The sequence below is a fragment of the Macrosteles quadrilineatus genome, unplaced genomic scaffold (assembly GCF_028750875.1).
Source record: "Macrosteles quadrilineatus isolate MER2022 unplaced genomic scaffold, UCM_ALF_1.0 Scaffold_3__2_contigs__length_128488019, whole genome shotgun sequence".
NCBI classification, from domain to species: domain Eukaryota; kingdom Metazoa; phylum Arthropoda; class Insecta; order Hemiptera; family Cicadellidae; genus Macrosteles; species Macrosteles quadrilineatus.
The window spans coordinates 78,118,949-78,142,894 of record NW_026542596.1 but is presented as its reverse complement, the minus strand read 5'-3'; the positions used below and the strand labels follow the sequence as shown (position 1 = coordinate 78,142,894).

Here is a 23,946-nt window from a genome sequence, read left to right as displayed (position 1 = left end):
GTGGTTAAAATTTTGTAAATAAAGATTTGTGTTGAAATATGTCATATTTTTGGACCAACCTGCATTTGAATTTTGTCTTAGGTGGTTAACCTCTTCAGTACTTATAGAGAAAGGGCATAATACATTATTTGATCTCAACTAAGCCACAGAAAACGTACTACTATACCCAGAATGCCAACCGCATGGTAAAAAGCATTAAGCGGTTTGAGAGAGCTTTGCCTGTCAATCCGTAGGCAGCGCCACCAGCGCGGTTGGCATTCTGGGTTATAGTAGTACGTTTTCTGTGACTAAGCGTAGCAATATCCGTTAGGATAGAAAATACATGCCCCGACGCCGACGTGGAGATATGTTTTGGAAGGAGTTCAAGACCACATTACGGGTACTTTTTGTATTGTGGGGTCTTTATGTGCAACAGCGTGGAGCCCAATATTTTGTTGGGTAAGTGGGTGAGATTTTCTCTTAGTGGAATCCTGTACTGGCCATTTAAAGAACTCTTTAATAACTGAAAATGCGTTACTGCTACGATCAAGTGGTTATTCTCAGCCATATGTTAACTAAATAGTTATTTCTGTAACTAGTGTGTGAAATGACACTTGCTGCACATGGGAGAAATGTTTACGCGCGAGCAACAGGCTAATGTGGAAAGTTTCTCGAGCGCAGCAAAGGCACTTTGCACTCGCTACACATTATATTTTTCCTACAGTTACTAAAGTAATATGTTTTTCAAACACTATACAACACGTTTTTAGGTTAGGTTAAATCAAATGCAAGCGTTGAACGAAATGGGAAACACTGCACCAGCTGATCGCAGTCGTAATATCTTTAAGTGTTGCGAGCTTATTTTCAAGCGTGCACGTATGGGAGTATGTTTATCTATGGTATTACGTTCTTATTAAACGCACACTGTTTTGTGTTGTTTGGTTAGAATACTGGAGTGCGGAAACAAAATTAGTGCTGCAAAAGTAAGTAAATGCAGCAATTAGCTACTTGTCGTGCTATAATCAGTGCAATGAAGCTCACTTTGTCATGAACTGTAGGAAAAAATATATACATACGATAGGGTCTATACTTTTTTTCATCGTTTTATTTTTTGGAACACACTTGTAAAAGTTCCGATTTAAAACAAAGCCTTTCCTGACTTTGGACAAAAACGTTGTTTATGCAACCGTACACTTGTATTTACAAAAAGGAGCAACAGTGCTCAATTAGTCCACAATCAACAATATAATCACTTTTGATCAAAATCTACGTTCAAAAAGTGATCATCCACAGAATAAGTCTCATAGAAGTCAGTGTTTGAGGACTGCTTTGTTTTAAACATCACCCCCGGCCCTGTGTCAGAAAGGATTTGATTTAGCAAGGACTTTGAGCTTAGCAATGTTACAAACAGCTTCGAGCAACTTATCAACTTGTCTTCCAGATGAACTTTACTTGATATACTTTACTTTATTATATGTTCAAAGAAACGACGGCTCATCGTTCAACGGAGATGCGTTTATAATATTCAAACGTAATCAAATTGCTTCTGAGTATTATTGGGCATTTTAATTTCAATGATGAGTACTCTTATTAAAACTAAACTTTATACGCAGTCTACTCTAAATCTAGAAACATAATCAGAGCTTTCAGGATAAATTAAATTAACCACAGTACATACATAGGCCTACCCGTTTGGGATCATTTGCAAATGAGGTGATTAAAAATGTAACCTCATCTCAGCCAAAAAGTATTTTATCATTACTATAACCATAAAAAGTACCTTTAGAGCCCCCAACCCTCCCTTAACTCTGCCCCAACGATCTTAGTACTTTTAGCATAGATTAAACGTTTAATCTATGCTTTTAGTATTTTGTTTAAGGATCATTCCCCTACAACTGTACCAAATTTGGCTTATACAGGAATTTTTTACCCCATTTGGTTTTCTGAGCTGGACTGATGATAGGGATATTAAAAATGACTTGGTGACCATAGCAGCAATTGCTGTTTTTTAGTTGTGTATACAAATTCATTTAGTCGTGGTCTTCCCCCAACAAAATAAATTTCAACACTGAATTACCATTCTAACCTAAAAACAGAACACTAAAATCAATAAAAATGCAAATGCCCAATGTTTACATCAGCTGGTATATTTAAAACAGCTTATAGAAACACTGTAGCAGTACTTCCATTAGAAAATGAATGGATCTTTGACGGCCTGTGGGGCTGAACAGGGGTAATTGTTGACACTTCTGATATATTACCCACCGTCCTTGAACCTTAAGCTTTAATATTAATCCTTAGTAGCCATGCTACCATTTTCCTAGCTCGAGATATTTCGTGGGGACCGATTCGCTTACGGAATTAAATATGTTCTGGCTCAAGTAATCTGTCATGATGAATGTATTCAATACTTACATCACTTATCTCTTTAAAAAAATGCACCCTGCTGTGTCGGTTTTATGGAGATGATATAATCGAATTAAAATTGATGTGCACAATTCAATTGGTCACTGTTATTATGGCACTTTGCAGGCGGACATTCGAGTGGGGGAGCCCACCACCTACGAGAGCGAGGATGAGCTAATGGGGATGGGTCGACGCAAGCAGCTGGGCAGAAGCAAGCGAGGGACCCCTCTGTACAGCAAGGAGGACATCAGAGAGCAATACTGCATCAACGACAAACAGCTGCATGGCCTTGAGGACATACAGAACACGGGGGGCTTGTTCGGCTGTCTGTCCTCCTACCATGTCGACCTTAGTGTGAGTATTAAACTTAGAACATTATTAGTATTGAACTTAGAGTAGTAGTAAAGTAAAGTTATTACAAAGTAAGTAAGTAATAAGTTAGTATTAAACGATTAGACATGGTAATTCTTCCGGTACTACTAGGAAGTAGGAATGGAGTTTCTTGTGATAAACATGACTTTGTTTTCTTATGTATTAGTGACTGTAATGATCAGAATGTCTCTGAGAAAGGGACCCAGCTGTTCCTGATCATTGATATCCTGGCAAATGAAACAGCTGATCTTAGCCAGTAGCAAAAGCTACAAAAAATACTGTCTATCCACTACCACTTCCATTTTTTACTCATCCTTCACTCATATTTGGGTTAAAATATGCACCTAGGTGGCGTACCAATCTCAAATCATTATTAATAGTTAATAATAGATATGATTGATTGGCTATTTTGAAACAATTTACATTTACATGAATCCTTCCCCTGTATCATAATCTTATTTCTTATTTCAGTTATTTCTGTACAAGCACTTCCATTTCACCGTTATTAACCATGACATTAATATTCAGTCAATCATTTTCCTCTCTTTAAAAACTATCAAACATCGTTTTAACGATCAATAAAATAATCAATCAAAATACAAAAAAAAATGTTTCCTAGACGCTCCCATGACGTCATCGAACATTCGCATCTAACTTATCGTAAACAGTTTAGGTTAGGTACTGTGATTTGTTTGTTATTGTTGATGTCACCAGCTGATTATTCGCTTCTGCTTGCCTGTATTGTTTAATGTTTACATTTCGAATATAATATAACAAAACAAGTACTTTTTTGTGCTTTCTTTCGCTGTCGCTCTGTGTTTACTGTTTAAGAACAAAACTAACGAGCATATCTAAAACATTGGGTTTATTAAAAAGCGTTTTTGAAAGGGTTTCTAGTTCCGAATCAACTCAGGTTTTGTTCTCATAATATCGTGATAGTTAGCATAATCAAAAATTACATTGAAGCAACATTCATTCAGAGCTATAGGTTAGTTCAGTAATATAATCCAAATTTTAAAAAATAAACTCAAGCCTTGTATGCAAAAAATGTTATGCAAACATACTAAGTATCCATTCAAAAATATCATTCAGTTCAACTAAGTTATCTACAATCATGACTATTCACCTACAATATTAGAGTTGTGATGAGTCACATTTAATTTGCTTCTCTTGGGATCTAGTTGTCCTATGTTAACTTATCATACCTGAGTTCCAGGATGTGATGTGCTTAGGCTTATAATAGCCTATGCCTCACAACATGCCTCCAGTCCTTGTGCTTTTCATGCTTAGTCACATATTTTAAGGCAACCTAATTGACAAACATGGTGTTTCCAGAATTTTGTGTTTGTTTTTGATACTTAAGACCAAATTTTTTCAGGGTATTTATAACTTATACCATCTCTATAAGGATAGAGATCGATCCTTACCTGCTAAACAAGTGATAGATGACCTACTAGACTAGTGCCATTATATTTATTTCTAAGTTTATTTGGACACCAAGAAAATACTGAGTTGAAAACTCATTTTTAAATCATAATTTTTTCAATTTAGGACTCTTCATGTAGTTCAAGAAGCCCGGGCCTGTTATCAGTTTGTGTTCGCCGGAAAGTGCCGTCAGATGAAAACTTGGCAGAGTTGTGTAGAAGACCAGCCTACGATTATGCACCATTTCCTCGATGGCCAAGGTACTTTCCTCCTGAAGAAGCTGTCTACTTCAGACGAAGGCCTAAGTCGCTGTGTAATGATCCGCACGGATACACATGGATGGCAGAGGATGAAGAGGCAATCAGAATGGTAGGTTATCAAATCAATCAATTACTGTAGCTTAGCGCAAAATAAAATAAATGTGCCATATAATTTTGAAGGACATCTGCAACTTCTAAAAGAATAAAACATTATGGTACACATAAAACAACATTTTTTTAAGCTAGTAAAATCTTAACCGTGGATATTAAGCTTTAAAAAAGTTCTATAGTTTTGAAATAGCCTAATACTGTAGGCCTACTTCCATTTTGACAAAAAATACTAATTAACTCTTAATTGACTCTGTCTAGGAGCACCCTAGACCAATCCGACCCGACGAATACGACATGTGTAACAACTATCCGAGAAGGGGACCACATTACATGAGCTACAGTACAGAGTATTTGGTTGGTCGACACATGCCTTGTCCTGCCCATCCACACCTGCCTCCACCACCACCGCCTCCTGCGATACCTACCATGCCTCACAGGTAAGCATAGGGAACAAGGAAGAATGCCTTAGGCCTCATTTATGCACAACGTTTTAGGTCAGGCAAATTGTCGGGCAGAATCAATGTCCCTGTTATGCAGGTTTTTCCCCGAGCGGAATCCACTGGTTTTTTATGATGTCCGCGGTGGGTGGTGCCAGTGCTACCAACTTTGTTCATTTTTCCATCATCAGTCGCAAAAGAAAGACCCTTGTTTATCGGTTTTGACCTATTCGTGTGTTAAGAAAAACAGACGAAGAGGAAGGAGGTGGGCTGTACACTTGGTGAATCAAAGTCGTAGGCTGGATGGAGCTTTCGCAAACTTATATGGTGTGCTGCAAAATGAATGTATTATTCCGAGGATACAAAAAATCAAAACTTAGTTATACGCACCATGTAAGTTTTTTTTCGTACAGTATATAACTTTTTTAGCTGTATCATAGATAAATCATACTCCCTTAGTAGATTTGTCATCCCTATGGAACAGCTGAAGCCAATTTTATTGTTAGTTCTGTACGTCCAACTGTAGAGGTTATGTTTTGTTTATACAATTTTTTTCTTGTTATTTCAGTCATTTAAAACCTCATTTAACCAAATAAAACGATGTAATTATAAGCAATAACTAGTCTCCTAGTTATATAACCAAATAGTAAAGCACAAATCATGAAAATAACCCTAAAATAACAGAAACAAAATGTTGTCTACCCCAGCAATCAGTGTGGACGTACATGAACTAGACACGAAAAACAAGCTTCAAAATGTACAATGGGATGAGGAGTCTACTTGTGTTGCCTAGTCTATGGCTGTATCCTCGATCTATTACAATGATCATCTATTTACAATGTTTAGGCGATTTCGATACTGTGGATGACAAGCACAGGTTAGGTTGGCAGCACTGCATTCTGCCCAACAGAAAACGCCGTGGCGTAAAAGGGTTCCATTTGATATTACGTAAAAAACTCCCTGACGGAATGCCGAAACTCAGCGGAGCTTAAGTCCTCCGCCCACCCCAGACAGAACGCTGAAACGCGACGGAGATTCGGTTGTGCATTTAAAAAGGGTCTCATTTTTGATCCCATGTAAAATAACTTAATCTGGCTGATGGTAAACTTTGTGCATAAAAGAGGTCTAAGTCCTAGCTAGGTAGGCCGGTGTTTTGTGGGTATAATTTATGCTGATAGTTGTGTTGTGATTATCATCCATACGTCACAGACCAAAAATAAACAAGAGAGGAGGAAGATGGTATGTTGGACTGGCTTAGAGTCAACAAAATCAAGGAGAATGTAACCTTATGTTACTGCTTGCTCTTTCAAAGAACTTAACTGAACGCACTCATGGGTCTTGCATTAAGTTACATATTTTTGCTAATCATACTACTTTATGTTTCCCTGTGCCTTTAAAGAATAAGACATTACATATGAACTCACTACTCAGAGTAACTTGCTCAATGGGCTAACACATGATATACTGTAGATTCTTTATTAACATATATTTTTTGAAAATAGTACAGTGTCATATTTGTTATAGTGCGTTTGTTGTTGCAGGCGAAGTAGTTGTAAGTTACTAAATGATAAAATGTAGCTTAAATTATTCCCTAATGTGTAATTTACTTGGGCTTCAAACATGTGTTGGATTTTTTTGCATCTTCCTACATAGCGCTATATAACTCTCAAAGCCTTACTAATGTTATTGGCCATACTGCCTAAAGACCTAAGCTATTAGAGCTATCTAGGTAGCTCCTAAGTATTAGCAAATTATTAATTTAAATAAAAACTGATCAACTTCCTCTTGTAATCAATGTAAGCCAATTTTATGTTAGAGATGACGTATGGCTGCTGATTAAAAGACGTAAGATGAGAAATCCAATTCAAGTGTTCCACTGTAAACAGCTGTTGAGGATTTTTTGCACTTTTTTCAGAACAAAACATGTCAGTTTTGCTCGTTCACACACCTTAACATCATTTGACGATGCAGTAGTCAGCATGGCTGGAAGTGTTAGCTCGTGTAGCCAAGAGAGACTTATTGATGGGAAAAAGTCCACGGAAACATTACAAGAACCTCAAAAAGTTGTTGTCATGGGTAAGTAGCTTCTGAGTGGTTATATTGCTCCTCAGACCAAAATGTTTGCCAGTTTGGTCCTGTGTAAAGTCACTTTTGATATTTCAAAACTGGACCCAGCTGTTCCTTAATCATTGTATTTTTAATGAAAGGTTTTGAATAAAACACAGTGTTCTTTGTCAGTAAAAAAAGCTACATAAGGTATTTCATCCCTCAAAACTTATCTTACAAGATCTACGTCTTAGTCGCGATCTTATAATAGTGATAGTCAGTGAGTTAGGAGAAGAGCTTGATTTACTAATTACTGTTTAAGTCAGCGAAGGTATCTTCCCGATCCTGACTCTTATAGACTGTAGGTTGATTTTGATTTGTAATATTATAATTTAATAAGTCTTTGGAATTTCCTAAATATTCAGTTAATTAGAGTGTTATTAATGATTCTGTTTCCAGAAAAAGTTAAAAGGGCTCCTATGAAGACTCAAGCTACGCAGACGGAAGTTTGTTTAGGAAGAAAGCCTTTGCCTCCAAATTACCTAACTCTTAGTCCAAGAACTGTACGAAGGGTAAGTGAGGGTGTTGTAGTTCTTAAAATTAAATACTTACCACTTACTTGAATTACCCGCTGACAGATTAAAGATTATTTTAGCTGAAAACCAAATCACCCAGCTTCTTTGTTAAGAAAAACATTTTAATTTAGATACAAAGGAAGCATGTTAAAGAAAATAAGAAATTTAAGATGTGTTCCCTACTCATCTGTAAACATAGTTTTGTATTGAGTTTTTTGCTGTCAACTGAAACTCTCTGAACTGTGTTGTGAACTAATGTTGTTTTTTCTTAGCTCAGACCATTTATCTCAGCTCGTTTCTGTAGCTCAGGGGAGGGGTTATGAATTTTCATGGCTTAAGATTTTTGTATAGACTATTCGGTTTTTGTTTTACAAGGGTCTATTCTTTTCTTTTGTGCCTTTGTTCCTATTTATTTTCTTTTACTTACACCCACCATCATGAAAAATTGTAACTGTGTGAAAATGCACATTTTTAATACTAATTCAACATATTGCAATGAAACAAAAGTCCTTGTAATTCGACTCTTGCAAGACGAGGAGGCTTAGTTACAAATGACCCCCATATGATTGCCCTTTCGTCTTGCAAGTGACGAATTGATAGGTTCCAACTTGTGTTCATCTCCCAGGTTCGAATGGTATCACAAGGTGCACAAACTAATGGTGACAAGAACAACCGAAGACTGATGAAGAGTTTCTCTGAGGTGGGGCAGTTTGGGGTAGGAGCAACAAACACCAACACAAACACAGCTGACTCCCATGAGCCTCTGCAACGAACCCAATCTGAGGAGCCTCCCCGGTAAGATGATCGATCGTCTCAGTAGCCCTATGGATATCTAAGAGGGTGAAATGATATTTTAAGCAATAGTATAGAAATGTTATACATAAAAGCTTGAGCAGATATTAAATAAAAATTAATTAAATTAATTAATACAAAATATATGAACACAACTCTTGAGGCATGTTTATTTCTTAATAAAAGGTAAACATTGAATTATTTACAATATGGAATTATTCCAGTCATATAATCAACATTGAAATCAAAGATAGATTTTTGGAATATGTAACAGCAGAGATGTTCACGATTTCGCCGAGACCGTGAAGGATGTTCTCAATGTCACTTTAAAAAAAGGTTTACAGCTGGTTTAAGACTTCTGGTGAAAAATAGTCCTGAGAATGGACTATATACGATCGGTTGGTGTAGTAGCGATTTTGAAGTTATCGGTTAAGTAGGTATAGGCTAGAGAAGAAATTATTCAGCTTTCAGTGTAAAGAATCGATTAATTATGTCATCGATAGATCTCCGGTATATATATATATATATACGTACCTATCTCAAACTATGAGTTTTTTTCTTAATGTTTATATCATACTTAAGCTCGGATTTCACATTTTGTTAACTAGTCAGCTAGAAGAAAAACAATATATAGCCATCCAATGAACAAGTTGTTAATCTCAATTAAACTTAATGAAAAATGATGACATAGGTAGAGTTATATCCAAGAGTGTCGTTAAACCTGTCCAGTTTTTTTCCTGGCATTCATACCCTCATCATTTTTACTCATTTTTACAGATCAATCAAAATTAGTTGCCAAAGCTCTCAGTATGCTTATGTCCAAACAAATTTAGTTTTGGCAGATTAGTATAACCACCACTTACTGCTTTAAAACTCTTAATGAATTGGGTTTCATAAAACAAGCTATTATTACAATTTGATTCCCATCTACACTACATACTTCAGTCCATTCAGTTTGGTGGATTATTGATTTTTTTTATTGGAAAAAAGGTGCTATTGCTTAAAATAAGGATTAAAATAGTTGACGTCTTTATTTCAGATCACCCTTTCTTCCAACAAGTCCAAAGGAAATCCTTATAGACTTTGAACCCCTGGAGAGAAGAGGTAGAAAAAGATTACTCGGCAAAACTGTATCTGACGGAGAGATATTGGAAGCACAAGCTAGAGAAAAGGAAGAACGAGGGGATGGAGCGACCCAATCAGATTGTGAGGCTTGTTATCAGAACACTTCCATTGACGAACCATCGGAGAAGCAGACGAGATCAGGCTCCTCAGCATTCTCGGGATCTGAAGCCACTAGTCCTGTGAAACAGTTAGTGAGTGCAATGTTTACATTATAATCTTGTTTAGTCCCACAATTGTCAATTTTCAACTCAATTGAGAGTAATTAACTCTTTTAAGCCAAGATATAGCGGACGTTATGAGTAATAAGGCAAAACATCTAACTGTGCAAGGATAACTTTTTTTAAATTAGGAAGACTGTGTGTGTCTTATCCTGCTACGTAGAAATCATGTCTAAACTAATATACTAGCAGGTTACTGGTATTGTTTGTGTGGGACCCCACCTGTCAGTGGCAGAGCAGGTAGAAGAGGCACTTCCAAAATTAACGTATAATTAAAAACTACAATAATGTATTTGTTTACTTTTCCCTATACTTTCTTCATATGTGTCTAACAGAACACTTATGTCATACTGGAGTGTGCTTGTATTTTGGGGTCTGGAGATTTGAATTGGTGTCCCTAAGATGTATAAATATTTTATTAAAATAGCCACATTAGCATTCTTTAATACTCAGTTGTGTTAAAAGGTGTTGAAAACAATTCAAATTTACTGTTGAACATTTTCTTGGAAAAAAGCATATAATAACTGTCAGTTATAAATGGCTAAATCGTGAATAAACGTTAACTAATGTTACTCTGACACTTCAGATATCCGCAGACTCCCAGGAGGAGGAGTTTCACGAGAACCTAATCTACGGATCGCATGGATTGTTCCGCAAGCAGAGCACGGGCGAGGATGCAGACAGCGGACTCATGTCCATGGCCGACCCCAAGCCCCCGGCCAAGGCACAGTCACCCTTCGCATCCTCGGATTCTCTCAACACACGTGATCATAGCGACGGCATCTGGAACGAGTCTCAGACTACGGTAAATCAATTTTAAAAATCAGAGAGTATGGTACTGATGTACATAAAAAATTATCCAATAGTAATTATAATAGTTGTTCTGGCAACACTACATTAACCTTCAAATCTCCAGTACCATTTTTATGTGGTCTACTGTAGTGGTAGTTATTCGAAGTAGGTTGAGTGATTTTGTAATTACTTTTCAATTATTATCTCCATATGTGTGTATTTTAACCCAAATATGAATGAAGGTGGGTTGTAGGATGGAGTCTGATGATCTGTGTAGCTTTTTTAAGGACTAAGATCAGCTGTTCATTAGTCAGGATAATTGATTTAAAGCTCAATGATCAGGAATAGCTGGGTACAGTTTCTAACCATCGAATTGCTACTGACCTTTCTCAGGATCGATCCTGCAGAATTTTGATTGTTAGGCGAAAAGGCGAGCACTGTAACCACTCAGCTAGCCAGTCAACGGAGTGATTTCCTCTTTTGATAACTACTTTTTTTGTCTGTGTGATCATCTCACTCCGTTCTACACTCATCCATCACTCATATTTGGGTTGATTAATTTATGCACCTAGGTGGCATCCTCATCTCAATTGATAATTGATATACTTGTACTTCACTCATATTGATGTGATTTTGATATTATGTTGATGTCTCATATCGATGATGTGGTTCGGCCTAATCTATTGCCCAGCGTTACATTGGTGTTGGACTGTTGTTTTGCCCAGATCCTACACGCAGACTCTGACAACAACGGAGGAGGTACAGGTGTGAGCTGCTCAGACCTCAGTTCCTCGCTGAGTCCGTCGGCCGCCATCATGAACATGACTCCCTCGTCTCGGAGGAAACACCTCCTAATGTTGCAGCATCAGCAACGGTCGTCAATGGACACTGAGGCCTTGGACGCTGAAGACTTGGATGCTGAACAAGTAAGTATGCTACTTCCTGAGGAGGTAGTGCAGGTATTGTTTTCCCTCAGTTTATACCGGTAAATTTTTCAATTCTCTGAAATTTTTGAATGCGCCTCATGTTTATGTTCATTGTTTATATTGTTCTCTTAGTACAAGTTACAAATTCGCCCATTTACAAAACTGCAGCTATTATCAAAGTTGAATCAAATCATTTGTCAAGGTCCCAGTTTGTTATCCAACCATTGTGTTATTTTGCTTTCTAACAACTAGTCAGCATTGGGTGGTAATAAGACAGGAAAATGTATATTTTAATAATGCCAATAACCAAAAACGTACCTATTAAGAAATTTAAACATTACTCGATCGTTTAGGTATTTGGTATATTATTGTTAGGTATCTAAATATAAATAGCAATCTTGAAAATGTTAGGTTAAATTTATTAATTTTGTTTAATGGTCAGCTATCATTACTACTGTATGCTTATTTTTATTATCAAATGGGTCAGGCGGTTCCTATATGTAAAGTGCATCAAGCAAAATTAAATATGTGCTAGTTAAATGTCAGTGGTCATTAAATCATTGAAATGTTTTCTCAGCCATACGATTCAACTGATTCACCAAGATGGTTCAGCATAACCTAGTTTTAACTCTGATGAAATATTTTCAATTTGCATCCTTGTAATAATAACAAGCTCTGGTAATGGAACCCTCTTGTCTGTGTTATGAATCTGTCTTGTCTGTCAGTGTAATATTTTGTTGCTGCAGCCTCCTCTGTCCCCGCGAGTGCGAGGCACCGTGGATCAGCTACAAACCGTGCCTACAGTCGCCGTTACCACACCTACTCAGGACCCCCGTACTGATCCTGGAAAACCAATCATCAAAAACACACTGCCTTATTTCAAAACGTAAGTTTTATGCTTGATGTATCCATAGGATACTTTTAGAGAAAACATTGCTTTACCAGCCGAAATAATATAAAAATAAGACTAATAATGTTTTATATGTCTAATGTAAACATTGTTTAGAGACTCATTTAATCTTAAAAGTGATTAAGTGGTACCTCAAAAAATAAGTACCATAAATTTAATTTCTGAACATTAATGTCTTTAAAAACTGTTAAAACAGTGAAAATAGTTGTCCAGTTACCATTTTGTATTAATTTTTTTTATTTGTTATAGTGGTATTGAGTTTTATACTTTCTGTTATCAGACGAATAGAACAATCACTCTCACCTAGTCACAGAGCAAGAAGAAGAAGTCCTGATTTGCGTCCACCAGAAGGAGAAACCCACCAACACAGTGGTTGGTAACCAATGAAAACACTTGTTTGAGAACACATTATTGTTCAAGTCACAAATTATAAAATCTTTAAACTATTTTTTTTTTGAGAAACTACTACTCTGAAGACTTCATATTAGAACATAATTTGAAGTGTTTGAAAATGTCCTGCTTTGTAGTTTAGCTAAAACTTTGAATGTCAATATATAACAGGCTGCAGCTAAAAGTTAGTTTTTATTACAGTACTAAGAAATAGCTCAAGGGGAGATCAGAATTGAATGAAATCCTGCAACATCATTTAGTGCAAGCGTAAATATTAAGACGGGTCTTATACTTACCTTTTTTCATCCATCTTATCATAGACATTTTCCTGTAAATGTTGTCACTAAATGCTTAAAAATGTAATATGTGGATGAGTGCTGTAAAGATGAGTTCAAACCGTAGTTAATTATTTTATTGCTAACGCTTTTCTTTTTTACCTATACTCCATTTTAATGACTCACTGTTAACCCCAAACTTATTTTTCAGACATGTTGGCGAGATCGGACTCTGGAAAGACAAACACAGATATGTCGGAAACATCAACGACGACGGAAGATTACGCCACAGCCACCGAGAACAATTCCGGGACAGACACGAGTTCTCGGCTGCTGAGAGGGGACTCTGGCCAATCAGCGACTGGTACGACGGCCACCAGTGTGGCTCAGTCGGTCACGGGCAGCTCCTTCGAGAGCGGCTCCTCACTGTACAGCCTAGCACGTGGTGAAGCCATCGAGGAAGTACAGCAGGTTTGTTAACAATGTTGAGCTACTTAATGGTTTTATTTTGAAGGAGATATGTGTTTTCAAAGCATATACTCCTCAGCAATAATGCTATGTATTATACGTTTTAAATTAAGAAATTCAGTTTTCTTATTGTGAAAGAATAACATTGACATCCTCCTAGGCAACTAAACTTCGTTAGAACTCATTGTGATCTTAACTTGGGTGTTTTATTGTAACCATCAAAGTTTTTGAAACATAGTCTTATGGTATAAATCATTTGGTATAAATTTTAAAATTAGTTACTGACTGCCTTTCAGCATTTTGTAACTTATTCATGATTAAATGTGTGCTTTTGTACAAAAATTTTGTTTACGACGGATACGTAAAACTATAACTATATTTTATTACAGGTGCCTTGTTCGCCCCCACCACCAGCGAAGGAAGAGAAAGATAAGACCATAGAGATGCCTGCTGAGAAGAAACAGAAAGACAATGATTCTATCAGTGGGGAAAGCAGTAGCTCAGGGAGGTAATACAAGTTGATAAATGATGAGAAATGTATTTCCTCAAAGTTCACATCATCTGTGCATAGACAATACAAATACAAACTTACATAGAACAACAATTAAACGGGAGAGGCGCAAAGCCCTAAAAGAAATTACCTTTTTAATTACCATTAGCTGGTGCGCTAGATCACAAGCTTTAAAAAATACACCTCTATCGTAAAATTCAGTTAAGTAGGACAGGTTGAAAAGAGACGTACGTAACAGGGAAAACCTTTATGTATTTTTTTATTTATTAAAAATCCAATCAGACAAGTGGTAATTTGCTTACTCTGCAGGTTTGCTGTGGCGGTGTATTATACTATCTATATAATTAATACGCTACATGAAACTTTGTCGGTTGAACTCCTCCGCCATTTCTTAACCGATTTTATCCATTGACGTCTCATTGGAATGAGCGTGTCGCATAGATTTGCAAACTGGTCTTACATTTTTGAAAAAATCCCTTGGGCTCTGCCCCAGTGGCTTTGAAAGTTCCCATGCTATCCTTAAGTACGCATTAAGTACATTTATTTACTACGAGTTTGTGTAAACATAACCCCCAAGACGGATCGTGTTCGTATGGTCGTATCTTAAATTTGTGTATTATTGTTGTTTTGTGTCGCTATGACGGATCGTGTTAGCATGATTGTAACTTAAATTTGTGCATTTATCGTTGTTTTGTGTAGCTATAATTTGTTTATTTGTTGCTTTTTCTTTTATGCCTACGACGCGACAACGAAACATAGACAGAAGGCGTAGTCGTGATAACGACCGCAGCTACAGAACAGTGGCGCATAGGTTACAAAATAATGCTCCCGAACGCTATACCCCAAAACGACTTTTCGTTCTCAATAATTGACCCTCTATCAATGACCTGTGTTGCCTGTACAGCAAGGCATTTTGAGAAGAATAAAACTGGTCGGAATTGTTTATCAATAACAAAGATAAACATGGTCTGAGTTACACACCGGTAATCTTTGAGTTGACTCTTTTAATCATTATAAATATGACTGTTATTCGTTTTTAAATGACTTCTGTAATACTTAGCAATTGCTCGAATTCGAGCAACATGTACACTAGTACTATATTAATATTTAAACTAAACTTTTCTCTCCTTGTAGCAGCAGAACTTGTAAAATGTAAAATATAAATCTATAAAAGAGTAAGTATGTAATAAATAGTCATAAGTAGATATGTTTTAACTACTCATAAAGGCTTATATCTGACAAATAAAGTCTAAATAGTTTAACAATAATTGTCGATGTGATTGTTAAGCACCGATTCATGTGTTTTAGTTACAGTGTTGACGGCAGCAGTGGAGAGAAGAGACAGTCTGATAGGAGCGGAGGGTGTTCTTCACCCGGTGACTATGAATCCCCTGTAGAGGAACGATCCAAGTCTAGGTAAGTGTTCACTCTGAAACGTACCCTTGGGAGAAAGGGGCTCTTTGTGAAGTAAGATACAGAGAATTGAAACACCAGCTATCAGGCTACCCTGGGCAAACAGCAGGCCCTCAGTTTTGCCAAATGGAGGGAAAGGAGGGACGAAAAATCCGGATACACCATACAAAAATATTACAAAAAGGCATCATTATTCTATTCCATTTTACTAAATCCAAGCCAAAACCCTACACAACACTTAATTTAGAACAGTTCCTTCTACCGGTAAAATAGTCATATCTGAAAACGAAAACAAATTATTCTGGATTGAAGTATAAAAGTGGCACAATAAGCGGCAATCGGAAACAACGTTCCTCGTGCGAGGCTGAATACACTGAAGCAAGGTTGTTGTTATGCAAGGAGAACGACATTTCCAGCCCTGCGCAGTGGTGCCGGTACAGCGGGACGGAATTCTCGCCCCTCACATTCAACGTGTTAACAGAGCTCTGTTGACCTCCCGCCTCATTTAGATACCAAAACCAAATACACCAATACATTAATATACACTTAACACATCACCATACATCTTACATCTGTAAAATACATATTTCTTCTGTTTCATGCATCTACCATTTTAACGATGAAAAAAGGTTGTGATCCTGATGTGAATTGTATGGAGTATTTTTATTATCTGACGTTTGAATAAAATATGTTTTAGCAAACCACGTGTTGTGTGACTTCTTTCATTAATCAATCTTTGTAATAGGTCGTGGACTGAAGAGGAACGAATTGAAGCAAAGAAAAGTTTCAAATTAGAGCTGTCGTCACCTCAAAAAGATCAGGCTTCTAGTCCACCCACAGGTTGGATATAACTCTCATGTACACCATTACAATCCTGAATTATGGATTTTTTAAAGTTTAATTTCAATTCACTAAAAACGCTTTGTAATGAAGTTCCAGTTGGTTTTAGTTTAATCTAAATCTCCTTTAGTGGCATTGTTAATGGGGTAGTTACATTTTTAACATTGAAAAGTAAAGAAAACTGGTTTATGGGTTCTGGTATTTAATTTATCTTTTACAATGAATAATATTTTAGTTTATATTAAACTAGTTTTGAGCTTCATCAATGATTGGTGAGATAAATTAACACACGTGGGTTGAGGGACATATTTTACACCTTTGCTTATGTTACTTTCATATTACATGCTATCAATGACTTCCATTCCTAGTTTCAAGAAGAAGAAGATTCAAGAATCAAAAATAAAAAAATATATTCACCTTAGAGTAATACAAGGATTACAATAGGTTTCTTCAGTTCTACATCCGCTTACACATTTCCAAAATTATAGGGGTTGACTTAATTGATGCAAGTCATTGAAGTACCTAGACTCTGTACCTGACTAATATTTTTATTTTAACACTCCTCTAAAATTACCATATGATAAATGTTTTTTTCTGATCTCAACCACCTATAGTACCTTTCTTAGGATAAAGTATTTTTCTTCCACCCTCAGTTCTTTATAATCAATGTGTGATATAATTCTTTGTTTTACAGTTGTAACTCCCCAGAGAGCCATGTATCCCATCAAATCTCCAGTCAGAGATGGGGAACAAGAGGTGCCTAAAAAACCAAAAAGTAAAAATGCAAGTCCCAACCAACCATCAGGGAAACATACACCAACACAGGTACTTGAATATGACCACTTTATTTTTTAAACAGAATTCTTGCAAAAGAAGGTATTTTTGTGGAGTTGTGTATACATTTAACCTCCGCAGGAGTTAAAGATACAGAAAAAGATCATTTTTAAAAGAAGTTTACCTACCTATTAAAAAAAACCCTCTGTGAAGATATTCCGCATATTCTACAAGTATGAGTTCAACTGAAATTAATATGCGTAGCGTCTGTGTTCAAACAGGGCCATTTTAATAAATGGGCCTAGGCCCACCGCGCAAGATTTTTAGGTTATTTAGGGGCACAAAATAAAGAATTCTCCCACAAGGTAGGTAGAGAGGGGTGCAATCATCTCTTGGGCCAAAGCGTACACATGCAAATCACAGGCCTGCAATTAATCTAAGCTAATATTTTTCTCACATGAACCATCTGAACTCATAAGGTGTTCAATTAGTTAATTACTCTACTTAACTAACCTTTGAATAGCTGTTCCTACCAGTTAATTACCTTTATAATTTTAATTTAATTTAAAACTGTAACTTAGGTAAATACTGAGTCAACAGTTTTGTTCTATTATTCTAACATTTAACTTAATGTTAGTCATTAGTATGTTTTTTTCACTTATTTGTTCAGTTTTATTTTTTTAAATTTCTTATTTTGCACAAAACAAATGCAAAAACAATACATTTTTTTACTGACACCGTTTGTAATAGTTCAGTTTACCTTACAAGGATTTCAAAACAAGTGCTTTCTGTCACTAGGTGGTGGTCAGTAATGGTATGGGAGGTGAGTCATCAGAAGACTCGAGTGGGGAGTGTGCCTGTGGCCGTCAACGGAGATCTAGGGAGAGTCCTAGAAGGAAGTCCGGGGGAAGAAGTCCCACATCACACAACCGGTAACTGTCCAAACACTTGTGTAACACTAAGTTGATACACATTTGTGCTGTTTACTTCCCGATGCTTAACTCAGCCAATTAAGTTAGGCAATTTCAATCCTGGAAATATCCTAGATAAAGACTTGAACATATCCTTATAAAATATAAAACACCTAGGCATAAATAAACAAAATTAATAGGCTACAGTTTGTCAATGCACCGGGAATCGTACAAGGATTAAACTACAGAACGGATTTATGGCATAATAGAATGATGCCAGAGTGGCAGGAAATTTATCATTTTTAGAATTAGATTATTTCGTGGTCCTGTTACCGTAATACTTTTTGTTATATTTTTTTCAATTAGATAGCTGTTCTTCGATGGATTTTATAAATTAAATAATTTTATTTAAATATTTATAAAAAATTTAACTGTTTGTGGGAGTGTTTTTAGTACAGTGAGTTAATCTGAAATTAATTATTAAGCATAACAAGGTGTATACTTGGGAAAAATGCATACAAAAACTATTTAAGCACTCGGAGCAGTCATTTTTGAATACCCTTGATCAGTAAAGGACTATTCAAAATTGAAAACATAAATGGTGACAAATGACTAACTGTACAACGTCACAGTACAAGACGGAGAAGCAACAGTGGTGATGAGAACAGTCGACGGCGGAGCTCAGTAGCTGCCAAGTCACCCAGTCCTGTAGGGGTGGAGGAGGGAGCTACACTGAAGGCTGGGTCTCGTCTCTTCCCTGGCCATGAGGCTGTGCGCAGTCCCGGTGGCAGTCCTAGCAGACGGGGAAAGTCTAAGGTAAGTCTTGGGGTCTAACTGCAGGTTTAGTCATTTTTGGCTTTGACATTAGACACAAATATTCTATTCAATAAGCTAGAGACGAGTCTCGTGAGAATTTTGCAGCTTGTAAATTACTAATGTGTTAAATACTTAATTTTCGTATTTGACATTTGAATAATACAGGGTGGCGCAAAAAGGATGGTCGGTTTTAAAATTAATATAACACAAATTATTTTACACATAAATTTTACTGACTTGTTTCTGGACACTTTCAATTGCCCCATTACAAAAAATAACCTTGTAATTTACAAAGTTGCTAGTGGGCTATGACAATCAAACAATAAAAATTTATAAAAAAATTTTTTTTAAACCATAAAAAGAACGTAGCAGACTTTGAAGCACCAATGCTCTTATGGTCTCTATGTTTTGTGGAGTAACTGCCGTTTGTAAACGTCCAGTAGATTTACCACTTATGAGCTATGACGGATGTTTTGGTGTGTTGGATTACCAAACTCATAACTCACCTATTCACCTTCAAAAGTTAAAGTGTTGGGGTCCATTTATCGCCACATAAAGTCATCTTAATTATCCGGTTAATTTGTGGCTACATAGGTCTTATCGTCTTGTCTTGTGTTAATTGGTCTTTTTGTGGTTATTTATATCCATTCAGTATTTTATTTGATGACATTAGAGAATTTTCAGTTACATGTGTTTTGTAGGGAATCTCAAGTCCAGAGTCAGCAAGACTGAAAGCACTGAGTGCAGAGAGTCTGCGTTCTGTCAGTCCTGGGTCAGACTCAGTGTTCTACAGTGAACACAGCAGTGCTACAGTTACAATCACAGAACAACCTGCTTGTCACCACTGTGGTCGCAATGTACACACGTCTCCACCAGTAAGTATCTGACACAATACAGTGACAATCAAAGAACAACCTGCTTGTCACCACTGTGGTCGCAATGTACGCTTCTCCACCAGTAACTATCTGACACAATATAGCGACAATCAAGTAACAATCTGCTTGTCACCACTGTGGTGGCAACGTACATGCTTCTCCACTAGTAACTATCTGACACAATATAGCGACAATCAAGTAACAATCTGCTTGTCAACACTGTAGTCGCAATGTACGCTTCTCCACCAGTAACTATCTGACACAATATAGCGACAATCAAGTAACAATCTGCTTGTCACCACTGTGGTGGCAACGTACATGCTTCTCCACCAGTAACTATCTGACACAATATAGCGACAATCCCATAACAATCTGCTTTTCACCACTGTGGTCGCAACGTTCATGCTTCTCCACCTTTAAGTATCAGACACCTTTTAATACAGCGACAACACCCAGTGAACATAGATTGGCAATCATCTGTTGACTAATCACATTGTATATGCTGCTCAATGAATATAGATATTTTAAATTGAAATGTTGATGTGACTGCAACTTGCATGTTTCTCCTAAAAGTAAATTATCTGTAACGGGTAGTCTTGGCTTATACTAAAGGCAGCTCCAGACATGCGCCATTCGCCAAGCACCGAGCAGCAACTCGCCGAATTGCGAGTAGTTTGGATAGTTTGGCAATTTGGCAAGCAGCAAACATTCATGTTCGTGTTTTTCGGTTTATTGTCAGTATTTTCGGACTCATCAAAGTAAACAAATATTTGCTATTTCGGAAACAAAGGAAAAACGAGCAATTACTTGGAAAACAACACATGCATGTAGACGTCTACTTTTATGAATAAAGTTATTTTCAATTCAATTCAATTCAATACTTGTTAATCGGCAAATAGCAAGACAACTAGATCGCCGAACGTCAAATACTTTGTGCTTGGCGACTGGCGCATGTCTGGAGCCGCCTTTAGCCTTTAGCGTTTGACAGTTATGGCAAGAAAACTATTCTCCTATTGGTATTTTTTTATAATTATATAACTATGCAAAAACATGTATGTAATGAAAATGGTAGCTAATTCTAATTATTATAATTATGGCTAAATAACATATTTTTGCCATCACTGAAATTTTACTTCAAAGAATTCTAATAATGTTATACACTATATTACCTATTATAATAAGTTGTAATTACATAATTTGATTAATTAACCTGTAAGATCTGAATCTACATGAGGGCCTAGGTCTTATCTTAGCACATACAATTCTCTATCAAACACTTCAAGTTTATGAAACTATTAAAATAGCAATTCAATCCTAAGTCACGATGACCACAAACCTAGCTTGTGTGGTAGTCAGCAGGTGCGGTGAGTGGGGAAAGCAACGGGACGGATCGCAGTGGGGGGATGAGAGAGCCCATTGTACAGCCCCCGGCGGGGTTTGCAGACTCTCCCCGCCCTGTACGAGCCACCACCCCTGCCCCCCGCCTGTACAAGAAGGCAGACAAGAGGTTCCGCTCGGAGGAGAGGAGACACGCGGCTCGGGTACACGCAGAGGCTGTGAGAGCCAAGTCTGAGGAGCGAGGGCGGGAGGAGAAGAAAGAGAAAGTCAGGTTTGTCAACTTAAATTCTACTAGAATAAATCCAATATTATATTTATTTTTAAAAAATTTCTTGATTCTGGCAAAGAAGCAGCATTTTTAGATACAGTCATATTTTTTGTTATCGAAGTTTGTGTTTATCATTTTGACATATTGTATATTCCACTACAATATACACCCTCCTTATCAGCATTTAGACAATTGAAAGTAAAAAAGTTAAAGTATTAAAATATTAATTTACTAGAGGACCCATGCTGCTGCGCAGCGTTAAAATAATTATTATATCCGAGAAATAATCAAATTTATAATTTTTGATTGAGTAATACAGTATCTTGAGCTTAACTGATTCAAACTATCAATATCTCAAATTAAATCCTATAATTTACTCATAAGTTTGTGTCTAAAACATATAGAAAAACATGAGCAATACTGGTGCTATTGATTTTTAACCATATTTTAATTATAAAATAAATCAAATTATGTGTTCTGGTCGTGTAATAATGTAGGTAAATATTTGTAGATGATTGATGGCAAATTTGTTCGTGCATACCTTCAATTCGAGACCTCAATCATAAAAATCGGTCGGGTAGAAGAGCCAAACGAAATTGGCAGAGAAAAACCAAATTTAACTTCCATAAAAAATACATGGGAAGCGAATTTCGTTTGTGTATACACCGAGTGGAATAATAGATAAATATATGCCAATGCTTTATGGCAAATCTGTGCTTGCATACCTTCAATTTGAGACCTCAATCATGAAAATCGGTCGAACAGAAGAGGCAAACGAACTCGGCAAAGAAAACCCAAATTTAACTCCCATAAGAAATACATGGTGGTCAAATTTTGTTTACGTATAAGCTGAGTGGGATAATAAATAAGTATATGGCAATGCTTGATGGCAAATCTGTGCGTGCATAATTTCAGACCTCAATCATGAAAATCGGTCGGGTAGAAGAGCCAAACGAACTCGGAAAAGAAAAACCAATTTTTTTTAATATATAAGATTATTGTTTTGGCAAAGTAATGCATATTGCAGTATATTATATACATACATATATATTATATACATATAATATATATATATACAGTATACTGGATTTATATATACACAGTAACAAATGTTTTTTCTAAAGCTGCAAAACATGAAGAAAATCATTTAGGCAATGGACAAAATTAAACTAAAATTCAACCTAGACAATGATTGATTGTTGCAACGCATCAAACACTTTGGCCAGTATTTTTGCCAGTTAAGCAATATGACAATTAAGATTTGGCAAACTACTGTAGAAGCTTTCTTTCCACTTCCTTTCGGGTTAATATTTAATTTCAACTTTGGTTAGTTTTTTTTTTGTGTGGTTTATTGTGGTTTGGTTGTGAAATTTATTTTTGTCCAGTGTCAACAATGAACCCACATATTATGACCAAAAGAGGTTTAAGCAAGTAACAACTAAAGCTGATAAAGAAAACAATGACCCATTGTTTTGAGCGTTGAAATTCATAGGCAATTTTAGGTTATGAAAATGATATTTTACAAAAAGCCGTATTAAGGATTACCCAAATGCAATTTAAGCTATTTATGATTATCACCATAAATTAAGACTAAGTTTGGATTATGAGTTATTTAGAATTTGTGCTTTACAGTTGTACCATTACTACTTTATGGTCCCGTAATGCAGTTTTACAATGTGTGTCTGTGTGTAGGCCTCTGACTCGATCTACAGATGCTAGTATGGAGAAGCTGCGTTGTAGTCCCAGCAGTCTGTGTTCAGATGATGATGACTGCGGAGTCTACACGGATGCCTACTACGCAGCCACATGGGTGTACATTGGAGACAGTGAGGAACTGCAGGTGTGGCAGCGGCCGAACAGTCTAGGTACAAAACTAAATACTCAATTTTTTTTTCTCCCCACAGTTTGTACTAGTTTTTGTTTTCATCCAGGATTTTTTTCTTGTTTTGACTACTATACTCTGTGTGGTTTTTCTTTTGTGAATTTCCATCTATTTTCTTACCTGAGGATAGGGTCAGATTCTACATCCTCAAACTTTGTGATGTGGAATAATTCTAATGGAAAATATCGCAATTATTATATAAATAACATAATCCAACAACATAATAATAACGATTATTGTTTCATCAAAATTTAACAATAAGGATTTTTTATACAGACTTAAAACAAAAAAAAAATGTCATACAATCCAATTATGATGGTCTAAATCTATCCCCAAAAAAATTTACTAAAATAGGCTAAATAGTTTCTCTAACAGTCAGTAGGTGGTGTTTGATGTATAAGTTTCTCCAGTAGGTGATATAGCTATTGACCTTAGTACCGATAGCGTATAATTTGTGTACATATTTCTTTCTGACAATGAAACAAAATTTAACTTAACTCATCACTTTTTTTATAAATCTAAATTTTAAATTGCACTTCTTTCTATAATTATATGAAAACATTTAATTTATTTACCACATATTTTAATCAAAGCTATGGTGAGACAAAATAAATGTATATGCTTTAGTTTTTAAATATTCAATAATTTTAACTGTGTTCTACAAAATGTTTACTCACATGTATTGTTTTTACTTTAAAATATTAAAGGTTTTATCCAAACATAATTTTATACCTTTTTTAGGGTTGGATCCTATGTTTTATTAAAGTTTTATTCTCCTAACACTCCCATGTTTACTCATTTTGAATTTTAC

The 23,946-nt window shown here is 36.2% G+C and overlaps 1 protein-coding gene across 1 annotated transcript in view; it reads left to right on the top strand.

Moving 5' to 3' along the window:
• LOC128988484 (uncharacterized) overlaps positions 1-23,946 on the top strand; it is a 730,054-nt gene that overhangs the window by 691,702 nt on the left and 14,406 nt on the right. Inside the window, exons 12-32 of the mRNA XM_054409815.1 lie at positions 2,512-2,739; positions 4,309-4,551; positions 4,812-4,990; positions 6,906-7,066; positions 7,496-7,608; positions 8,237-8,406; positions 9,443-9,719; positions 10,333-10,551; positions 11,264-11,464; positions 12,211-12,350; positions 12,655-12,746; positions 13,251-13,510; positions 13,897-14,015; positions 15,327-15,434; positions 16,177-16,271; positions 16,966-17,096; positions 17,844-17,977; positions 18,589-18,772; positions 19,474-19,647; positions 21,000-21,256; positions 22,946-23,118. Coding sequence (XP_054265790.1) covers positions 2,512-2,739; positions 4,309-4,551; positions 4,812-4,990; positions 6,906-7,066; positions 7,496-7,608; positions 8,237-8,406; positions 9,443-9,719; positions 10,333-10,551; positions 11,264-11,464; positions 12,211-12,350; positions 12,655-12,746; positions 13,251-13,510; positions 13,897-14,015; positions 15,327-15,434; positions 16,177-16,271; positions 16,966-17,096; positions 17,844-17,977; positions 18,589-18,772; positions 19,474-19,647; positions 21,000-21,256; positions 22,946-23,118 — 3,658 coding nt within the window. The remainder of the gene's footprint in view (positions 1-2,511; positions 2,740-4,308; positions 4,552-4,811; positions 4,991-6,905; positions 7,067-7,495; positions 7,609-8,236; positions 8,407-9,442; positions 9,720-10,332; positions 10,552-11,263; positions 11,465-12,210; positions 12,351-12,654; positions 12,747-13,250; positions 13,511-13,896; positions 14,016-15,326; positions 15,435-16,176; positions 16,272-16,965; positions 17,097-17,843; positions 17,978-18,588; positions 18,773-19,473; positions 19,648-20,999; positions 21,257-22,945; positions 23,119-23,946) is intronic.